Source organism: Dryobates pubescens, chromosome 3, assembly GCF_014839835.1.
Source record: "Dryobates pubescens isolate bDryPub1 chromosome 3, bDryPub1.pri, whole genome shotgun sequence".
In the NCBI taxonomy this organism is placed as follows: domain Eukaryota; kingdom Metazoa; phylum Chordata; class Aves; order Piciformes; family Picidae; genus Dryobates; species Dryobates pubescens.
Window position 1 is genome coordinate 31166657 of NC_071614.1, and position 21812 is coordinate 31188468.

Below are 21812 nucleotides of genomic sequence, written 5' to 3' on the forward strand. Positions count from 1 at the left end.
AATTGCTGATCTCTCTAATCTTCATATAACCTCTATAGATTTGCCAAGGGGAACCATGCTTTGGTTCTAGCTTGTAATTTTTTATTTTGGTTTTAAGACAGTAAAAACCTGTCTGACCACAAGTTGCATCTAACTTATCAGACAGTATTTCTCCCAGAGATGGCCTTCTATGATTAGGAAAGAAATTATGTACTTACTTCAGAAGGACTGCTCCTCTAAGTTTAAGAAAAAATTAAACCTTCCAAAATTCTGAGTTCTTGCCCACAAGTTCTGCTTTGAAATGCTCAGATTAGAGACACCAACTAATGACAACATCTTCTGGTGAAATAAGCATCCTTATTTAGGGATGCAAACCAATCCTGTCCAAAGCTGAGCACAGTTCTTGCACATTAAAGAAAAGTGACAGTCAAAAAAAACCCCACCAAACCCAACCAACCAACCCAACCCAATGTGAAAACACAAAAAGAAAAAATCAGATGTCTTCCATATTTTTAAGTGTATCTGGAGGATCCAGAGGTAACTGCAACCTTTGTTTAACATGGTCTCATGAAAACCGATCTCAAAAACACAGGCGAATGACACAGGAGCTTCAGAGTTGAGGTACACATGGTTGCTGTCCCCTAAATCTAGCGGTACAGTAACAGAACTGCAGACTATATATAGATTAGCCATTGTAAAAGGAAGCAGATATATTAGAAGATTCAAAGACTGTTAGTAATTAACATGTACATCTGCTTGCCTTAATGTGGCTGAACCCTAATGAGAAGATGTAGCAGTCAAAGCAGATGTTTCTCTTGAAATTTCTGTAGTTTGACTACTACAGTATATTGAGGGTAGAACAGTGTGAGGCTAACAAGTTCACTTCATGCTGCAGAAAAGAAGACTCCTATATGTCTCTGCACTGCTTAAAAGTCCATTAGAGAAAGCGAATCCTCTGTCATTAAATGATAAAACTCACATCCATCAAAAAGCACATTCTCTGTTGTTATTTCATGAAGAATTCCTGGGGATTAAATCCAAAGGAGCTTCTCATGGCAAGCAAGATCACCATGGATCTAGATTTTATGTGCAGTATCAAGAACCACTTGAAGCAAGGCACATGTTTTAAGTTTCTCTTCCATGATCAAACTGCTAAACTTCTTTCTGATGTCTTGTGTGTAAAGTAACTCAAAGCCTTGAGAAAGCACTTATCACCAGCAATTTACGCACTCTTCGGCAGCATCCAGGATATATCTGTATCTGCCACAGTAATTTAGCTGCTTCCAGTAGCTCCACGTTCCTTACCAAGAGACACTGAATAGTCCACTTGAAAGTCTCTGGAGTTTTTAGTCACAAAGTCCCAAACTGCAGTCAGAGATAAGCAGCAAGAAAGAACAGAGCACAGTTCCACAATGGCTTAAAAAGCAAAATGAGGTGCCAGCTTCTACTAACAGACAAAGCCATTTCTCCCTCCACAGCCAGCTATAGGATTTCCACTACCTCATTTGTGCCGGCACTACTGTTCCTGCAGTAAAACAGATAAGGGAACTGAATCAGTCTGAAACATTACGTTGGGCTTGTGTTTTCTGAGCTAGTTTTCAACATCTTCAGTTGAGCCTCCCAACTCATGAATGACAGTGCTGGCACACAGGATGGTGAGAATATGCAACCAATGAAAGTGCAAGACAGCACCTCTAGTAGTAACACACTGACCAGCTTGAAGTGACTGGGGAACCAACCCCAAAAAGGCACATAATTTTCTTCATCTACATGAAAGGCACTCAATGCACATGCTTGACAAATACATTAAAAAATGTGTATACAACATATTTACAGTCTTCCTCATAATTTGTTTTGTAAACAAATACTTGAAGAACCTGGGCACTTTCAGTCAACAAGGAGTCATCAAGTTCCATAAGAGATGAAGCATGTTTCCAGAAAAAAACACCCTGGCTGCTGTATCCCCAGCATTTTCTTGCCCTAGTCACTTGCTTTCCCCATGTCTCCCCTGTCACAGTTTCAACTGAAATTCTTCCCAATATTTCTCATAAAACTCTCCCAGTATCTTCTGTTCCTCCCCACTTCAGCTGAACAGGATAACAAGATAAATACATCTGCGGTGTGTGTGCCATGCCTGGCCAACAAAATGTTTTAACTGATCAGCTGGCAAGGACAGGCAGAACCACCATTTCCCATCTACAGTCTTTTCCTTCAGCAGATGTGTAAATCTATCCAGCTACCAATTTTCACAAAACCTGCAGGAATCTAATTTTTCACCCCTCAACTCCTGTCAAATCTATCTGAAACCTGGGTAAATGATTCATAAGTTATTAGGGGAGCAGAGATGGACAGAGAGCACAGGTATAATTTTCATGGGAAATCAAGCTAAAAATATAATTTACATGAAACCAGAGTAATTATGTTAGTAGAGTACATGACAAGACAATCACATAGGAAAATTAAAGAGAAAAATGAAGTCAAAAGAGAAGAGACAATCAGATTAACATCACCTGTGGAGATCATTAGACTTCCCACCTCTGTAGATCTGATCATTTTCCTTATGCTAAGCAGATCCTCGGTACAATAGCACCTACTACAGCTGTGCATAGTTTTGGTGCATTCAGTTGGCTCTTAAGGACTACTGAATGACACCTTCCCTGCTGCCAAGAGAACTATGAACAAACACAAGGTTCTCCTGCAGCTTCACAGGCAGAGAAGAGGTAGAAGGCACTATCCAATACAGGAGATCAAACTACTCTCATTCAGAATGACAATTCCTACACCTCCCAGAATGAAATTATAAAGAAACAGAAAGAGACATTTTTCTCAGCTCTAAGTAAAGATGTCCCCAAATCCAGAAAATCAGTTTTAATGGTGTTTTTCAAGTTACAATACTTGCCTCTATCTCAGGTTAAGAATTAATCCAAGCTAAATCTCTTTTTTTCCTGGAGAGCAGGAAAAGAGTAGCAGGTGTAGGACTCATGACAAAACATCAGCAGCTACCAGGATTTTAACAGTAGTATCTGGATGACTCTTAATATGCCAAATATCCATATTCTGAATCCAAGTTCAGAACTAGTCCAAAAGGCAGAATATAGTTAAAAATAACAGAAATCATATGGCTTCATCTGCCACATGCTTAAATAAGGCATTACTGCGGTCATATGAATACCTGAAGTACAACAATCGCTGACACCACTGTAGCAGAAGGGTCAAAGAGAGTAAACAGATGAAAATCAGACAAAGACTGAAAACAAAACTTTCTGAGAAAGATTATAAACAAAAGACCCTTTCTTTCTAATAGTTTTAAAAATACTGTCAAGCCTTTCCTCCATTATAAAGCAGAAATGCAGTTTCATATCACAGAAACATTCAGGTTGGAAAAGACCCTGAGGATCATCAAGTCCAACCAATAACCCTGCTCTGCAAAGCTCACCCCTAAACCGTATCCCCAAGCACCATGCCTAAACAATCTTCAAACACGTGCAGGGTTGGTGACTCAACCACCTCCCTGGGCAGCACATTCTAATGCCTAACCACTCTTTCTGTGAAAAATTTTTTCCTAATGTCCAGTCTAAACTTACCCAATCGTAGGCCAGTCCCTCTTGTTCTTTCACTAATTACCTGTGAGAAAAGACCAGCACCAGCCTCTCCACAATGTCCCCTCAGATAGTTGTACAGAGTGATGAGGTCCTCCCACTTCAGCCTCCTCTTTTTCAAACTAAACAGCCCCAGCTCCTTCAGTCACTCATCACACTGATTTTCCAGGCCCTTCACCAGCTTCATTGCCCTACTCTGCACTCGCTCCACCTGAGCACCTCCACATCTCTCCTGTATCGACGTGCCCAAAACTGGCCACAATTCCCAAGGTGTGGCCTCAACAGAGCCGAGTACAAGGGGACAATTAACTCCCTACTCCTACTGGACACAGCATTTTGGATACGAACCAGGATGCCATTGGCTTTCCTAGCCACCTGGGCACACTGCCTGCTCATAATCAGTTGCCCATCAGTGATAGCAAAGATTGCCATTTAGCAAAACAAAAGAAACTTACCAGAGGGTACATGAAATATGAAATATTTAGAACTAAATTTTCTGCAGTACTTTCCTATATCCTTGCTCATCTCCCTACAGTTTTTTATAGGGAAACCACTCATCACTTCAATAATTGGGAAAAGTTAGCAGTGGGTTTACTTCGTACTTCATAAAATGACTTTCACAGAAAACATATTGTTAATACTTCACATAACACCAAATACTTCTTTATTTGCTCCAAACATCATTTTCACAGCTGTTGTATTTATCATATAACATAAAAGAATTCTCTCTGAAGAAAACACAAAATCTGCAGTTTATCACAATATATGATTGATAAATAGTGGGGGGGGAAAAAGGGAAAAAAAACATAAACCTCAATCTTCCCCATAGAGTTCATTCATCTGTAATACTAGAGGAAGCCACTGCAAGACAGTAAAATAATATGCAACAGACTCCATCTACTGGAAAAACAGTATAAATCAGTAAGACAGATTTATACTAGACAGCATCCCAATAATTAAAAAGGTGATACTGTTTTATGTGCCAACATGTATCTAAACCAATCAGAAATGATTATCAAGTTACCAGACACATCAAAACTTCACATTGCTGGTAGTTTCCTTTTCCAAACTCACATACACAAACATGAAACAAGACACTTCTCATTGGTGATCAGTGATGAAAGAGCAGAGATTGAAATACATGACATTCAAACTACAATTAAGAAAAAGAAATTGTGAGAGTAGCCAAGCACTAGAAGAGGTTTCTCAAGCGTGCTGTGAAGCCCCCATTTTTGGAGATATTCAAAACACAACTGGACACAGCCTTAAGCAACCAGCTCCGAGCAGGGGAGTTAGATTAGCTGATCTCCATAGGATCCTTCCAACTATGCCAATTTTATGATGGTGTGATTATATGACTACTTGTATCAGGCTTTTGATCTACATCCCATTGAGAGTTACCATCAGAACACTTGCACCTTTCCCAAAATACATGGTCAGTATGGAAGTATTTTAAATTACCTGGGGCAAAACTCTCCTTAATAGATTTTCAGCAACATCTATCAATGCAATACTTGTAAAACTCACCTATACCATGATACACAATCCACCACAGGAAGCCTTCACATAGAACAACTGTTTCCACTTTCTATCATCAGTCCTGGCTAACTCAGGAAGTCCTAGTTGACTGCAGACTGACAAATGTGATACCCATCTAGAAGAAGAGCCAGAAGGAGGATCTCGGGAACTGAAAGCCAGTCAGTCTGACCTCAGGGCTGGAGTAGGTCATGGCAGAGATCATGAGTGCCATTACACAGCATGTGCAGGGCAACCAGGTGATCACAGCCAGTCAGCAAGGGTCCTGCTTGATGAATTTGATCTCCTTCTACAAGAAAATTACTCACTCTGCAGATTAGGGAAATGCTCTGGATGTTGTTTGCCTGGACCTTACTAAAGGATTTGACGCTGTATCCCACAGTACTCTCCTAGAAAAAATGGCTGTTTGTGGCTTAGATGGGTGGATGCTCTGATGGGTGAAAAAAAGAAAAAAAAGCTGGATGGCCAGGTCTACAGTGGTGGTGAATGGAGATAAATCCAGTTGGTGGCCATTGACAAGTGGTGTTCCCAGGGCTCAGTACTGGGGCCAATACTCTTTAATATTTTCATCAGTGATCTGGACAATGGGATTGTGCACCCTCAGTAAATCTGCAGATTACACTAAAATGGGAGGGAATGCTGATTTGCTTGAGGGTAGGATGGCTCTACAGAGGAACATGAACATGCTGGGTGGATGGGCTGAGGCCAACTGCATAAAATCCAGCAAGGCCAAGTGCTAGGTTCTGCATATAGGTCACAACCACCCCATGCACTACTATAGTCTTGAGGCAGAGTGGCTGGAAAGGTGCCCGGTAGAAAAAGACCGGATGGTGTTGAAGTTATCTAAACATGAACCAGCACTGTGCTCAGATGGATAAGGAAGCCACAGAGCATCCTGACCTGTACCAGAAAAAGTGTGATCAACAGGACCAGGGAAGTGATTGTCTCACTGTACTCAGCACTGATGAGGCCACACCTTAGAAATACTGTGTTCAATTTCAGGATGTTCACAAGAAGACACTGAGGTGCTGGGGCAGCTCCACAAAAGGGTAACAAAGCTGGTGAAGGATCTGGAGAATAGGTCTTATGAGGAGTGTGAGGGAACCAAGGTTGTTTTGTCTGGAAAACAGGCAGCTGAGGGGACACATTCTCACTCTCTACAAGTCCCTGAAAAGAGGTTGGGGCCAGGTGGATGTTGGTCTCTTCTCCTTAATAACAAGTGATAGGACAAGAGGAAATGGGCTCAAGTTGCACCAGGGGAGGTTTAGATGACAGATTGGAAGAAACTTCTTGACTGAAAGGGTTCTTAAACACTGGAACAGACTCCCCAGGGAGGTGGTTGAATCCCCATCCCTGGAAGTGTTCAAAAGACAGATGTGGTTCTGAGGAACATGGTTTAACACCAGCCTTGGTAAAGTTTGTAAATGACTGGGCTTGATCTTAAAGGTCTTTTCCAACTCAAATGATTTTATTCTATGATTCTGCAACTATTTTGTGCCACATTTCTGATAGCCCAGCCATTCTAATGAAACTGAAAACTAAAACCTAAAATACATTAGAAAATTAAGTAAATCACAAAAGGTAACTAAAAAATAAAGTTTCATCTACATAACTTCAGAAAACAAACCAACACATGCTAAACTCTCATTCTCCATGTACTAGCCCTGACCAGCAAAGAGGACTTTAAATTGGGCAAGACTGCTGCACTGTCTATAGTGCACTCTGATTTGACAGAAGATGATTGGCAAGGACTTCCTTTAGGCTCTCAAGTGTTCCATATAAACTGATCTTTTTGCAGCTATTTGCTAACATATGACAAACAAAGCTCCTAAAACTTAATCAGGCAAATAACATTGGTGACTTTTCCTTTAGATGTATCTAAGGGAAAAAAAAAAAATAGTTCAAATTCAAATATCAGAAAAAATGGAAGATTTTCAGAATTAAGTACAGTTTCTATCATGTGTAATTATAATACATGAATTATTGTCCTTGTTCCTGTAATACATTTTAGTCTTAAAAAAAAAACAAAAAAAACCCCCAAAACTTAGTTCTTAGTCTTAAAAAAATTCAAACACTTCACTTCTAAAATTATCTCTGTTCACAAATCTCCTCTCTAAACTTGTTTCTTCCATTTGTACAATCACAATCCACCACATAACTGCTATTTAAGCTCCCTACAATCTGCTCAGTTCTAGTCTCACCTTACTCTAGCTCCTGCCTCCAAACACCCTTTTAAGATCGTTTATGTATTTTGTAGTCTCTATTGACCTTATCACATCTATCTTTTTGGTGTGCCCATGTACTACTTGAATCCCTCCTGCAGGTTTCTGGTTGCTCATTAATTCTCGGTTCTCTCATCTCCAGATACACCACATTCCTCCTGAACTAGTTACCTTTCCCAGACTCAACCTTAAAAGGCTGATTTTCATTTGATCACAGTCCCAAACTGTTTTACATTTCCTTGCCTTCCAACCTGAATCTCTGAAACACTACCAGCAATGGTGCCTTAACACTGTTTATACACAGAAACACCAGCAATTTCTTTCAGGCAATAGTTCCAGTCTTCAAACAACTGCCACTGCATCCACAATATAAGGTGGAGAAAAAAGCAGAGGTACCAGAGTTTCTTTTTATACAAGTCACCAGTAACGGCTGCTGGCTTGGAGATGTAGAAACCCTACTGCAGAGCAGGCAGAACCAGGAAAATGCTCTACAGATCAGCCAGAGTGAAACTCCCCATCTTGGATTTCATAAGAAAATACAAAAAAAAAAAAAAAAAAAAAGGGGCATTCCAGAACTCCTTCCCTCCTCTGTCTTTGCACAAGCTGCCAAATGAATAAAGAACAGCTTGCATCCACACCATCAACTTATTATGTAACACTTTATACAAGCCATAACTCTGTACGATTGACTTAAATTCCTTTAATGGAAAAACTACAGCTCCAGGAAATAGAACTACACACCTCTAATTAATTAAGCTATTTGACATCAACACTATCATTCATATATAAACAATGTTCATGTCTGGGCAGTTATCACCATGCCTAGAAAACTCTCATCAAGGAAAAGCACCATGAAGGAGAGCAAAGACCAATGAAAAGTTGTCAGCTTTCATCAGTTTGTTTATTAAGCAATAACTGACAGTATTATTAATACTATATTAATAACGGATTCCACATCAGTGGGAAGGCACGCAGAGCTAGTAGTATATTCCTCATACCTTCTCTTGATCTTTTTGTTCCCAAGAAAAAAAATATGCTGTGTATTTACTTATTGTAATCAACTTACCTCTTGAAAATAATTACAATGCCTCTGACTACCTATATCACAGTCATTCCTTGCAATTCTGAGATTCTGCTCACTTACCAGGCTAATCCAGTAGGCTGCAGCAATAGTACCTTAGCATCCTCCAGCAATTAGACCAGAGGATGCAACAGAAAATACAATTAAGTATCTCATTTTTATTTTTTTTTTTACTTCTAGCACTATACTGTATGTATGGAAGATAAGAAGCAAGTAACTGTAGTGTACATGAAAGTGTGAAGCAGCATGTAGATAGGTACTTAGGAATTGTATACTTGGTGTGTGCATCCACAGCGCTCATCAGATCAAAGTAGTCTCCTCATAAGATCAGAGTTCTCTTATACTGAAAACAGGCTTTTACAAAGAAAATGTAACACTCATTACATTGGAAACACAGTTATTTCTTATCATAAAACCAGAAATCCTGCTGCTTTACAACTTCCTGGGCAGGTATTTCGTGCAGTTAGAAAAAGTCTTTGCTGAAGTTTCACACGTTTCATGCCTACAAATTACCTCACAAAATATCAACAAACAGTAATAGAGACACATCTCAAATGTTTGCCATTGGAAATATCTCTGGCTTTGTTCAGTTATCACCCAAGATACTCACATGCACATTTAGTTGCAGAGTTAGGCCACACAGCCATGGTAGGTTTTTGTTTGTTCCGAAAAGCATCTTCAACTCTAGCCTCCATTTTCCGCACAGTAGAACCATGAGGATTTATTTGTTCTGCTGCTACTGGTAAGCCTGCATACAAAAGATAACCATACCTATTTAAATAAACCAAGCTGCATAAAACTACTGAATTTTAAAAGAAACTTGGAGTATCATGCTGCAATAAAAATACATAAATTAATATTTAATAGGACATTCAAAACAGATTAGAATCGAAAATATTTGTTTTCTACTGACAAAACATCTTACTGGTTGCATGACAGCTCTGACAGCTTAGAAAAACATGACTGCCTCTCACATTTGGGTCCCCAAAGATTGCACACTTCTTACTGTATTTCCTCTATGCAGCAAATTCTTATTGACAGTTTCAGTTTTTCCAAATTGCAAGCAGATTATTGAAAATAAATGGCAATTCATAATGATGCTGTATGCCACAGCACAAAGATTATCTGAGCAAAAACCTTGTATTGTCACCATATTATGTAAAATGGATCAACTTCAGAGTCAATATGAGCTCTTAGATTAAGAAAAATATCATTCTATGTCTAAGAAAAAGTGTGGTTTGCTTTCTGTAACGTAAATTCTTCTCATAGCCTCTACTGTTGTAAAGGTGGGTTTTGTGAAATTCTAAGAATGCAAAGTTTTCCTATTACCTAAGCATATTTTGAAGACAAACGTATCTCTGAAATGTTGTATTTGTGAACTAGAACTTCCTGTATCAGTCTTCAAAACACTATACCATGTCTTGAATAACCAGAAACATGTGATCAAGAGTTCACAACAAACTCTAAACTAGAAGAATGTAGAAATTAGAATAGACCTTCAAGATCATCGTGTCCAACCTATCATCCAACACCGCCTAATCAACTAAACCATGCAACCAAGCACCCTATCAAGTCTCCTCCTGAACACCCCCAGTGATGGCGACTCCACCACCTCCTCGGGCAGCCCATTCCAATGGGCAATCACTCCCTCTGTGTAGAACTTCCTCCTAACCTCCAGCCTAAACCTCCCCTGGCGCAGCCTGAGAGAAGATTCACCTGACAGTGAAAAGCTACAGCATAAGGTTTCTAGGTACCTTGAACCACATACCAAACGTATTTCATTACTTGAAATACCCACCACTTTGTTATCTACTGGTTTCAACAAGAAGCTGCAAATTCTAATAATCTAGTATTTTAATTTTTTATTTATTTACTATCTCAGAACCTACCAGATTTACAGCCTTTCAGCAACAGCACCTCAATTCCATAATACAGGAACAAGAAATTCTAGTTTAACTCCTACACACATTCTATTATGTAGCTTACTTTCCTGTTACACTTCAGTACTACTTTTGAGACTGTTTGGCAGTCTCAATACTAAATAAGAATGGCAGATCTGTCAAAAACAGAAATCCCACCAAAAAAAAACCCCCCACCCCCCATAAAACAACCCCACACATAAAAGCAGTGGAAAAAGAAAGTGATGTAAAAAAAAAAAAACCTTTCATTTGTAACTATGTAAGATTAGTAACTTGCCAAGCGAATTGTAAAGAAAAGGGATAGAGATTTTTAGCCTTAACCTTCATCTGCAGTACCCTGGAAATAAATTAAGAGCTAATACATGGCACAATTCAGAAAAATCAATGGCTTTTTAACTGGGTAAAGATTAAAAAGCCTACAATATGTGTAATTTGCCTTCCAAGCTCCTCTGTGATTCCAGATAGAAACACTTCATAACATTTCCAGAAAATATATTAGAAGTCTCACGCAGGTCAGTTTGCTCGATTCATGTTGAAGTCTTTCCAAATGTAGCAAAGAAAATGTTGGCCAAGTACAAGGCATGTTCTTTTTCGGTCCAAAGACAAATTTCCTTTATGCCAGCTGCAGCCAGACTTCTAACTCAACCTGACACTGTAACACTGCCCTAACCTCTTCTGAGAGGGTATTAAGATAAATTTTACATTCAGTCCAAGACCTGCTAGCAGATTCTCATGATAAACTGGATTTATATTCCCTGTAGTCCACTGTTTGCATTATTGCCCTTCTTTCACAAGAGCATTGCTGGCAAACTAAGAATTGTACCTTGATAGAGCTTGAAGGTAGCAACAAGACTAGAAACATATGCAGAGAAATGTGGACACTGAATGTTTTGGTTTGGTTTTTTTCTCAATTAGACTGCATGCATGCCAGCCTTGAACTTTTAAAGGAAAGTGAAAAGCAGATTAGGGTACTCTGAGCTGAAAAAGCAGTCTGCTTCATACAGTGAAACACACTCACTGTGACACTAGTCTTAACACTCATTTAAGGTCTTGACTGGACTTCTCTAGTTAATATTAAAGAACTACTTAAAGGTAGAGTTCCCCAGTACTGTCTCAAACTGGTCAGGCAACAAGGCTGGATGGCCAATTCAGCATGATTTCATTGGGTAGCACTACTCAGGCAAACAGCTTGGCATAAGCAACCAACCTTGCATTTAAGTGACTCATTGCACAAAGCTTTTGGACAACAAAAGGCACAGTTTACACATTTTTCCACATATATGTCCTCACTGAAGCATTATGCCAACATACACTCTTACTATGAAGCTGAGGGCAAGAAGCAGTCCAGTTCTGGGCCCCTCTGTTCAAGCTGGAGGTTAGGAAGAAATTCTACACAGAGAGAGTGATTGCCCATTGGAATGGGCTGCCCGGGGAGGTGGTGGAGTCACCATCACTGGAGGTGTTTAGGAGGAGACTTGATAGGGTGCTTGGTGCCATGGTTTAGTTGATTAGGTGGTGCTGGATGATGGGATGGACACGATGGAAGGTCTCTTCCAACCTGGTTTATTCTATTCTACTCTAAGCAGGATCTGGGGATCACTTCTATACCTGACTATCTGGTAATTAGTCTAAAGAAGAAACCAGATAGCCCTTAAAACTTCTGGACATCCAAAACTAATATATGCCTTTGTTGTCCCTTGTTCAAAGTGTTCCAAAACAGAGTGCACATCATAGTCTTAACTAGCAGTTGGACTATGATTTCGCTGATCCCACTTTGTAGAGCAAAAAAGAAGTAATGGCAAGGTTGATCACTATTCACATTCCTTCCATTCATTACAATTGCCAGTACCAAGATTATGTGCCTGAAGTGCCATCCTCTTCATGTTCTACACCACTATCTTTGACAACTCCTGACCCAGGGATAGGACAAACTCTTGTGCTTGCCTTACAGCATGATGTTTCCCAGATGTGACAATTTCAGGCTATGCCTTTAAAAAGCTAGCTGCAGATTTTCGAGCAGGAGAGTGAAATAGTACTAACAAATCCACGGTGGGGTATAAAAAGGAAAACAAGAGATTATTCTAAACTAATTTCATTGGCCAGATGTGAGGTGTACCCCTAGCACTATCTCACATCCCACTTCATTCTGTTCTTTCTGCTGGCTGCTGCTTTCTGCTCAGCTTTGCTAGAAGACCCTCATCAGCTAACTCCGAGATAAGCATACTGACTTTCTAACAACACTTTCAACTAACAGCTCTCCCTAACATTCTCTTTTCTTCTAATTAAACAGAGGAAAAGGGGGAAGGAGAGGTTAGGGGGGAAGTGGGGCAGCTTCCCCTTGAACAGGGGGATTTCCGTGCTGTTTTCTCCTTGTAAATACCTGTATAACATTGTAAGTACTGTATATTTGTACATATTCTTTGCATTCTATCGTAGAGTGCAGTTTTGCTTTGTAAATACAGCTTCTATTTGCTTCCCCCAACTGAGTTAGCTGAGTTTTTGTTAATGCCAGTGGGCTAAACCATCACACCAGACCTCAAAAACTTGATATATTTCAATTCATCCATAACCAGTTAAGCACAACTTCTTCCATGCATTCTAAACATTCAGTCCTTGCTAATCCATACATGATCTCAGCCTTCCACACTCTGCACATGGGACAAACTACAAAGCCGTTTGTTCTTGAAATCACCACAAGGCAGTGCAGAAGTATAAGCACCTTTGACATGTGACTTGCAGGTATCTGTGACACTGTAACTATTTCCATGCCAAAGCATAGAACACACTTCAAAACTTCTCCACTGTTGCAGGTGAGCTGTGATCACCCACAAAAAACTGGCGCTGCTAGTCACCTCCCTGTATCTGAAGGTCCGCTAACCAGCATCTGACACCAATAGTCTTTGGGTTTTTTTTCCTGATTTAATAAGCTCATTGCATGACATCAGACTTAACTATGACTTTTGAAAACCCACCTCTTTGAACAGGGTCTCCAGGTTTTGCCCCCAAAAATATGTATTACTTGGTGACTGCCACAAAAGAAAGGGGCAGCATTCCAGTTAGCCCCTGGGACACTTGCAAAGAGGGACTTAGAAGCTATAAAGTCAATCTCTCTAACAAAGAGCTCTTACAAACAGTTACTTTAACCTCAGAAGCAATAGCCTTTAACAACTGGGGGGACCCAAAGATAATTAACTGAGCATAGCTCACAGTATGACACTGAGGCCAGAATTGTGAATATTCTTATACTTCTGATAAAAAGCACAGAAGACATTATACTAGTTCTATTTCACAACCACAGTGAATTACAAGTGGTGCTCTTATCCACAATTCAAGACACGCATTGGAAGCTTGTACAGAATTAGACCAAAAAAATGCATGACTGAATAAGAAAATAAAAAGGAACTGTATCTGTTTAAACCTGAAGAAAAAAAAGCCTACAGATACTTGTACAGTTCAAAGAAATTTATTAATAAAGGGTCTTGAGTCTACTGATAGAATTATTTGAAGAACCAGAAGCTTCATGTTAAGCCCAGCCAAATTCAACCTAGAAATCAAATAATGCAGTTTCTTCACCAAAGCAAGAGGCAAAGCAGGAAACAAATTTGCCAAGGCAAAGCTGGTATTATTGAAATCAGTAACCTTAAACCAGCATGAAATTTTGTTCTCATGTTATACCTCAGTAATTTTAAACCTTCTGCAGAACCTGAGAAATTTTCCATGAAGTTACAGAATCTTTCATGTGACCTGAGCTCTGTTGCAGTACAGGGAGTATGTTTGGGCTTTCGATCACTTTAGAAAGCTGTGCATAAACTTGGCAGTCTATGGGCTAGAAGCGGAAGACAACTGCACTAACTTAAATAAAACTAAGTCACTGATGTCCTATGATGGAGTGAACTATTTCCTGATTCTGGACTACTGGAATGTCAAGTTCATGCCCCCATCAGTGTGGATGCAATAGTTGTTTCTTTATCAACAGATTATCAGCAAATGTACTCATGCACATGCCAGGGTGAACTGAAAATCCACCATTCTAAATGCCATTCTCCCCAGTTATAACAGTTATTACACTGCATTACATTGCATTTTCAGAACACAGCTCTGGTTTCACTACACCTTCAGGTAGCAGAGAAATGCCAGCATTTATCTGTTCACCATATCCCACAGCACTTTTTGTACCAACAGGCAATGCATCCTCCTTTTGAAGGGGATGGTGCCTTACCAGACCAGCTCACATAGCTGGAAAAACTAGAGATGTTTCAAGCTCAGTCACCCTTTAATATGCACTGCCTGAGTCCAACACACGTTCCATATTTCATCTTCAATTTAAAACTTTTATGACAAATGAAGTTAAACATACCTCTTTTCCTTCTCGCTTCCTTGATTTCTTCACACATCTTATTAAATTCCGGATCCAGTTCAGCAGCAATGATAGCATGAGCAGTGTCCTTCAATGTACAAGCTCTATGTCTAATTATTTTATCTAGAAAACAAGAGAACACACTTGTTAATTCTATCCCACTCACAGAAATTCTTCACCATTTTATGTTGTTCTGTATTGCATGTTACAGCACTGATACAGAAGTAACTGGGAAATACAACAAATGCATGACAATGTAGATGGATCGGTACCACAGCATGCTTAAAAATCACAACCCAACTTTTTGGAAGGACCAATTGTCCCTTTAATGAATAGTGGCATTTATAAACAAATGTAAACAGTGAATAGTGAACATACCTATATCAAGTTGCAATCCTTAGAAAGTTACTAGAATCAGCAAGTGGACCAGTCTCTACATAGTATACTGAGTACAGTACAGAGAGTCATAGAAGTAATAGGAGACTTATCCAGGAATTAATTTACCCACTGGTGTCTAGGAACATTCATACAATTATACTGCCTGCAAAATCATACTGGATGTCTCCTGAATTTGTATGGTAGACCTGGTTTAATTACATTTCTCCTTTTTTTAACCCTAAATTATTGCTCATTTTTTATTTAACAGCTACTAGAAGATTTGAAATTGTGCTAAATCAGATTACTGTATTGCTTATATTGAATAGCTATTTCTCATTTTGATCCACTGAAGAAAAATGGGCAAGAAACAATCCTTGAGTCTGCTACATTTTCATCTCTATTTGGGGAACAGGACAAAAAAAAAAAATACATTGCCCATACTGGAAGCCTAAATGTGACTCATGGAAAAAACTTTTTTCAGAGAAGACAATCCCATGTCTTTGAAACACACAAGAAATTATTTCAGTGTTGCTGAAATAGGAAAAGTAACTGTAGCTTAGTAAACCAGTATGTGAAGAAAAGAAACATCTAGAACACAGTTTTTCAATGAAACCTACAACACTCATTGTTTGCTTCTAAAGCACAAACATATTTGTCAGTTCATCCTTACTGAGTTACTTTTTCCACTTAATGGAGGCATTTCAACAGCAAATATCAACATTAAGGTCTTCAACATATTACACAATGAACAGATTTAATCTGTTGTAATAATCACTAAAGTGGACAATTAAGAAAAATCAGCAAACATTTATTAAAGGCTTGCAATTCTAGAAACTGCAAATTTTACAGCTGGAAAAATTGCTGAGTGAAAAAAGAATATCCAGTATCCAGCCAAATGAGCTCTACATGTTTTCTGCTGATAGCTATTGCTACTTAAATCAACTGGAAATTAGAAATATTTACCTGCACCTATTGATAAAGCATTATGTTTCATGATCACAAAACACACACTGCCTTCCTTGCAGATACAATTTTGCACATTGGTCACATGATAAAGTTTAAAATGTCCTCACAAAATAAAGGGGGGTAAAGAAGACTCCCTCGCTCCCCAAAAGAAACAAAAAACACAAACAAACAAGTTATTTGACGGAACTATTACTACTTTCCTCCTATCCTGTGAGGGACAAGACCTTCCCACAGAGAGGCAAATACTATGATGTGCAATGCACTATGGATAGGTTTCCATGCCTATGACCATGATAGGTCAAGGTTTAACCCTTCTTGGTCAAAAATCAGAGGGGGAAGAATTAAAAATCTTGCTACATAAACTAGCTGAAATCTTATAGCAAAGCACTTGGAAAAAAATCCCAACCACAAAGTAAATAAATAAATGACAAACCCAACAAAGAAGGCGGTTTTGAATATCTGTACTGCATGTAAAACAGTAGAAACAGGTACAGTAGGCAGCTTCCACAAATTCAAGCATGAAGCAGAGGCAAACATATATGCCCAGCTTTAAAGAATGTAAGCATTTACAGGTGAATATTTAGTTAATGCATCTGAATTTTTAATGCAATGCAGTGCTTATTCAGAATAGCTATGATGTGCTGTTTCAGCACTGCATTCCTTACAATAGCTCAAGAAATCCTGCACGTCAGAAGAGCAATACATCATCAGCTGTTGACAACCCAGCGGACAGAACTAGCTTTCATTACCTACTCAATCATGAGAAACTCTAATCCAAAAATTAACTCAAAAATAGCCAGATCCTTTTCTACTAGCTCTATCTTGATGGCAAGGAATACCAAAAACATAGCCCTGTTCTGGTCACCCTAAATACACATGAGTCTTTCTCTCTGGGCAAGCTCAAATGAAAACTTCTGCCACTAAATGCTCCCCAAGCTGTCTTTGTTATTTCAAATGTGAAACTTGTTATTTACAAGCCTGATCTGATCTTAGGAGTTTGTAGTCACATAATACCTGCTTTGTAACTTAAAAAAAAAAGAAACCCACAAAACATAACACACACAAAACACCACCACCAAAAAAAAAAAAAAACCACCACCTCTTCAGACTGCATTTCCTAGACCTAAAGAACCAAGCCCACAGACACAAATGGCTTGAAAGCAAGAACAAAGGGTGGGTGTGTATTATTAATTTTTTTTCCCAAAGCATATCTCTAAGTCACAAACATGTATCAGCTGCATTCAGATCGCTCTCACAGCCCTCGTCTTGTAAACAGGCACTTTTCAGAGACACAGTCCATCAAGACTTGGATTAGTTCCCATCAATTACATATTGCTGCTCCTCACAACTGTGGGATTAGAAAGCCAAAAAACCATTTTGCTGTATTTCATCATTTATTTTTCAGTTGTAAACCAAAATTCTTCATAAATTGCATAAAGTTTGCTTTACACAGATCTGAACCAGCACTGGGTTCAAAAGGCAAAGAGATAAACACTGCCTAACTACTTGACCAGACTATACTGTATCAAGTCTATGTATGAGACATTTGCAAATGTCTCTGAAAACCAAAACCTTTGAGAAGCTAGATACAGAAAATCAGCCCATAAACTGATTTAATGATTTCACAAAAGTCAATTAAAAGCTTTTAACACCTTGGCTTACATTTGTAGATGGACCAAGATTTCCAAGTATCACGTAAGTTAAATACAACTACATTAAAAGGGTGCTTTCCTCTTGTTTTTGTTGATGACTCCTGAAGCTGCCAGCTGAAAGGTTTTCTTTTGGCAATGTACACTGTAGGCAAAGAGTGCACAAGATGTTCTTTCCCTAGTTTTGAGCATGAACAGCTTTTACATGCATCTCAATCTACAAATTCCATTTTAATTGAAAGCAGCCCATCACACTTTGTCAAGACAATACTTTCTAATCTTTCCTAATCAGCTGTAACTGACTTCCTTGCCTGATGATTTACCCTGTTTTATTTTTATCCCCAAATAAATAGTTCCTAATTTCTGTGTGTGAATTTATTGTTGGAAGGCATTGTGGAAATAAAGCAGGGCACTGCCAGATTGCATGCAGGATCCTCTACAGAGCTCTTGAAATTACGTTGGGGTTTTGTGTATATACAAAGTCTACTCACTGAAAAGGAGCTATCAAATTTGAAAAGCCACCACAAAACCTAATTTATTAGAAAACAACTCGTGAATTCTGTAGTTCTCCTGCTCTCTTCATGTCCCCGAGTGCACCACATGCCTCAGAATACTAAAAGCACAGACCCTAGGACTTGCTTATCCTAATTATCACACAGCATGCAGTTTATTTAAATGCCTGCGTAATAATCAAATACACAATTAAATACTAGGTTTTGGGGTTTAAGTAGGCCAAAAGGAAGTAGGTTCTTACCTCCAGGATCTTTGTCTGGATTGTACTCCAATGCATTGCTGCAGATCAAGTCAATATCTGTTAGGAAATCCTTGGCTGTTAAATAGTTGTGTTTATCAATTTTGGTTATTACTGTTGATAAGTCCATTGGCTCTTTGATAACTTCAAGGTAATCTGAAACCTACAAACAAACAGCATACAGAAATGAAACAGGATCATATGCATTCCAACATTCCCAGTTTCATATCTTTAAACTCTATTTATTCATTCCACATGCTTAGCTCTAATGCATTAGCTACACACTTATTTCTAAACAAATTGACTTTAAAAACGTAAGTTTCATGAAACTAAACAAAACATACGACTTCCAAAGCTACTTTTTTCCCCAGGAGATCGCCTGTTTATCTTTCAACTTGAATGTAATGGTATTTTTGATGCAAAAAATTTTAATGTAAATGTATTTTTTCAGTTTATTTAAAGTCTTTTTTTTTTTTTTTAAATAGTGTTATTAAACTGTCTGGGGTTAGAAAGGCAAAAAAAACCCCAAACCAATTAGCCTAACCTGAAACCCCAGGAAAAACTATGGAAGCCATGCTTTGTTCAGCTTGCAGGTAGAGAGTTCTCATAACACCAAACAGTCAAATTATCAGCTTTCAAATATCATCTTTTGAATAGTTTTTCCAATTACTCATCCAATGACAATAAAAACTCAGGTTTTATCCACTGAAGACATTAGCCTAAGGAAAGACAGTCTAAAGACAAAGCCTTGTGTCACAGTTCACAGCTTACTATGAGCTGAGTTTGTAACCGGAGATTTGGCAACCACTAAGATGCACCAAATAGTAATTTCATGTGATTAATGATACCATAAAATAGTATCGAGCACAGCTGCTGGAACGAAGTTCACCACAAAACCCTAACATACTGGAATGTTTCAATGTGATTAGGATTACAATCAATTAAAAATACTGACAGCCTCAGAGACAGTACTGTGGGTTTTATTTCTGAAACCACCCACATGCGAACTTGGCTGCCAAAACACTGAAGAGCTAAATACATTTTCTGATCAAGCCATAATGGCTCTGTGAGATTTTTTTAATAAATTATCTGTAGAGATTCATTAAAAAAATACACTAAAACATCAACTAACATTAAGGCATTACTTCAGCAAACAGAATTTTTTTCCCTCATTCCTATATACATTGACATTTATGATAAAAAAATTTAAATTGCAAAAATTCTCTTTTTGTCTCCCTCTGTGGAAACAGGAAGATAACTGGTTTAGAGATTGGAAAGCCAAGCAATGGGCTTCCTTCTCTTGCTAGCACATCATCAGAAAGAATCCTTACTGGAAACTGTAAATACTGCTGCTGAATTAAGTCACAAAAGTCCTTATCACACAGCAACATTCTCTGCAACACAAGTAGGAGCAGAACAAACTTCACACATTTTCTAAGGAAGTCGAGCAGACAGGCTGCTGTAGAAAAGGAACGATAGTCCTGTGCTCAAATAGATCAGTTGGGATGAAAAGGATTATATTTGCATTCTGGTGCTGTGATATCTTAAGAGTTTTTGCCAAGTCTTTAAATAATAAATTCACATTTCAATTCTCTCCATCTACAAACAAGGATGGTCATTTGTTCTTTCATTGCGTGGCCTCATTCACCTAAGTTGGATCACAAATTCTTTGTGCAGAGAAACTGCCTGAGTATGAAGAGTTTCCTACAAAATGGACCTCCCAAACAGTGTTATTTAAAAAAAAAAAAAAAATCAGAAGGAAGTTGCTGCTTATACCATGCTCACACCTTAAGCTGCCACATTAAAAAGCTCTTGTAAGCCTTTCAAAAAGCAGTCAGATACCAAACACTATGGAAAGCTCAAATTAAAAGAGAACTTCAGGGCCCATAAAAGATTCTTGTTCATCCTGCATGGATTTTACATAATAAATTGGTTTTTTACAGTGCTGTACTCTACTTCTGAAGATCTTCTCTTTTAGCTGTTGGGAGCTCTGGAACCCTCAACATAAGGTCATGGAACTGTTGAGAGCCTATCTGGAGGAGGCCCACAAAGATGAATGCAGGACTGGAGCACCTGCCCTACAAAAAACAGGCTGAGAGAGTTGGAGTTGTTCAGCCTGAAGAAGGCTCCAGGAAGACTTTACAGCAACCTTCCAAGTATTTGAAGGAGGCCTACAGGATAACTGGAGAACAACATTTACACCAGCATGTACAGATAGGACAAGGGGTAAGGGCTTCTAACCAAAATGGTGGTGAGGCACTGGAACAGACTCCCCAGAAAACCTGTGGAAGCTCCAATCCTGGAAGTGTCCATACCCTTGAGCAACCTGGTCTAGTAGGTGTCCCTGCTCATAGAAGGGGGTTAGAACTAGATGATCCTTAAGGGCCCTTCCAACCCAAACCATTCTGTGTTTCTATGATTAATGTCTCATGTTCATCTCAATGTCTTCCCAAACACATGCTTCTCTTCAGAAGAAATGAAGCTTTTTTTCATTTATGCAATTGGCCAGCCTCTCAAAGTCAGACCGAACACAATCCTATTCACATAGAAGCACCTGAAAATAGCTTTACAGATCAAACTGTCTCATCAGTTAGGTGTGCACTCCATAATCGACCAGTTAATGCCTTATAATGTGCCACCATCTGTGATTAATGGCATCCAGGAGCATTACCGCTGAAATTACTCAACAATACTATTAATGCTGAATACATTACAGAACACAGATCACTTTCCCAATATTATCATGCCTATGATTACAATGTTGTAAAAGCTTTCATTAAAAAAAAATTGTATTTATGGTTTCAAATACTTTTGAGAGCATTGGTGGGTAATAGTTGTGATGGCATTTTAAAATGCTTATTTCAGTCATAAAATTGACAGGAATGCACAAGGATTTTCAACGGCCAGAGAATGTGCTCCAGGCTCCTTGTACCAGAAATGATGAGATATGACTACCTCATCAGCTACAATTTAGCATTTTGGATTGGATAGATAACAGGTCAAATAGCTATTTTTCTTTTTTCTAATAGCTTCAACTTCATTGTTTGCACATTACTGAAACAAGACCTCTTCAATATCCACCGGTTTGCTGAAGATGTTAAAGCGTTTGTCTGTGGCCAGCCTCTTGGTAACATCCCTGAGAAACAACCGCAACTCTCTCAATGTGTTCTCTTCCTGGTCCTCCATTCGCTGTTTTTCTGCTTCTGACAGCTCACGGGAAGGACATGGCAGTGCAAGAGGAAGAACTTCCAGAGCACGAAGAGCTAGGGAAACAAAACACAAGTCAGGCAACAGAAACATTAACAACACTGCAGCCCTTGGGATTATGCCACTGCAAATTTCATTACGTATTTCGTCTAGCTCAGCAATTTAACT

At 38.8% G+C, this 21812-nt stretch overlaps 1 protein-coding gene across 2 annotated transcripts in view; it reads right to left on the reverse strand.

Annotated features, from left to right (window-relative positions):
- ATAD2B (ATPase family AAA domain containing 2B) overlaps nt 1-21812 on the reverse strand; it is a 79196-nt gene that overhangs the window by 9629 nt on the left and 47755 nt on the right. The window contains exons 21-24 of one of the 2 annotated variants that reach the window (XM_054179901.1): nt 21504-21700; nt 18441-18600; nt 14694-14816; nt 9028-9165 (exon numbers count right to left, since the gene is read on the reverse strand). In XM_054179901.1, coding sequence (XP_054035876.1) covers nt 9028-9165; nt 14694-14816; nt 18441-18600; nt 21504-21700 — 618 coding nt within the window. The remainder of the gene's footprint in view (nt 1-9027; nt 9166-14693; nt 14817-18440; nt 18601-21503; nt 21701-21812) is intronic. The other variant, XM_054179903.1, reaches the window with a different exon arrangement.